Genomic DNA, 1,368 nt, shown 5'->3' with positions numbered 1-1,368 from the left:
CATTACTAGTAGACTCTCCTATATAGTGGAATAGATTTAGTTCATTATATACTAGTACACACTCACTCACTCATTACTGACCTTGTCCTCTACTGCTACCTCCTGGTGGGTCTTTAGTCTTATCAGAATCACTGGATGAATCACTATCACCATCTTCCACTTCCTCCTCAGTTTCCTCTTCTGTTTGTTCCTCCTCCTCTTCCACTTCCTCTGACTCGTCTCCATTAGTTGATGATTTGGATAGAAATTTCTCCCCAACAATAGCTACCAAACAGAACTTTTTACGTTGAATAGATCCATACCAACTATCAGCTTTAAACTCTCCTCCCTCGATTACTGAGAACTGGTAAGGAAGACTGGGTGTGCTCACAGGAGCTATGGCAAACTTCAAAAATCGTGTAAGACCTGGTTGTCCCCTCAGATTAATGCAGTGCTCAATTTCTAGTCGTAATGGCTTGAGGAGAGGCTTGGATACTGAAACAGCATAAACAGCACTCACTAGTACTGTATTCTTTGGAAAAATAAACTGCCCTCCCAATAGAGCAACAACTGCTACCTCAACTGTATCAGTGGATGATAAGGTATCTTCTTGTACTCCAATCCTTAGACCATATTTCTCCCAATTAATTAGTTGAGGCTTCTCTCCTTGAACTAGAAACAGCTTCTTCTCTGCTACCTGTACATCACTCAGACAGTCCAAATTATCTATCAGTAGTAATAAGACACACAGTCAGTCAGTCAGTCAATAATACTCTTACCCATTGAAGGGATCAGGTAATTAAATTGTAGTCCAATGGAACTAGTTTCTTTGCCTCTCTCTTGTTTTTCCTTCACTAGTTTGGCTATGTACAACTCCTTTTCTTTAAGGTCTATAAATTAATAGAATATTAATAATTACTATTGATTGATGATGAAACACTAACCAGTAATGACCTGTTTCTCCTCGGGATATTGTTCCTCCACTTTAGCTTTAAGTTTCTCATATTCTTCTACATTAATAGAATATTCTCTCATTTAATATTATGTACTGATGATACACTAACCAGAAATAACCTGTTTCTTCTCCTCTACTTGTGTCTTCTCTTCCAATAATTTAGTTATATATACTTCATTATCAGCAACTTTAGCTTCGAGCTTCTCATAATTTTCTATTATCAACACAAGATCAAAAATAATATTGAGACCATTTTTTGTCACTTTCCTCACACTGCATGTAGATTATTGTATACATACATGTATACATGCATGTACATGTACATGTACATTACCTGACTGTTTGTGTAACTTTTGCATCAATAGCCTATTATCCAGGTTCTTTTGTTCAAGCGTGTTTGTTACATAATTCAAGAGAATTATGCAAATAGGCAT

At 36.6% G+C, this 1,368-nt stretch overlaps 1 protein-coding gene across 1 annotated transcript in view; it reads right to left on the bottom strand.

Moving 5' to 3' along the window:
* Positions 1–1,368, bottom strand: part of LOC109582064 (uncharacterized) — a 9,990-nt gene extending 8,622 nt beyond the window's left edge. The window contains exons 1-5 of the mRNA XM_019996654.1: positions 1,269–1,368; positions 1,044–1,148; positions 924–989; positions 759–869; positions 82–705 (exon numbers count right to left, since the gene is read on the bottom strand). Coding sequence (XP_019852213.1) covers positions 82–705; positions 759–869; positions 924–989; positions 1,044–1,148; positions 1,269–1,368 — 1,006 coding nt within the window. The remainder of the gene's footprint in view (positions 1–81; positions 706–758; positions 870–923; positions 990–1,043; positions 1,149–1,268) is intronic.

Source organism: Amphimedon queenslandica, unplaced genomic scaffold (assembly GCF_000090795.2).
Source record: "Amphimedon queenslandica unplaced genomic scaffold, v1.1 AMPQUscaffold_13402, whole genome shotgun sequence".
NCBI lineage: Eukaryota > Metazoa > Porifera > Demospongiae > Haplosclerida > Niphatidae > Amphimedon > Amphimedon queenslandica.
The sequence above is the reverse complement of the archived record's forward strand: the minus strand, read 5'-3'. Positions and strand labels throughout refer to the sequence as shown.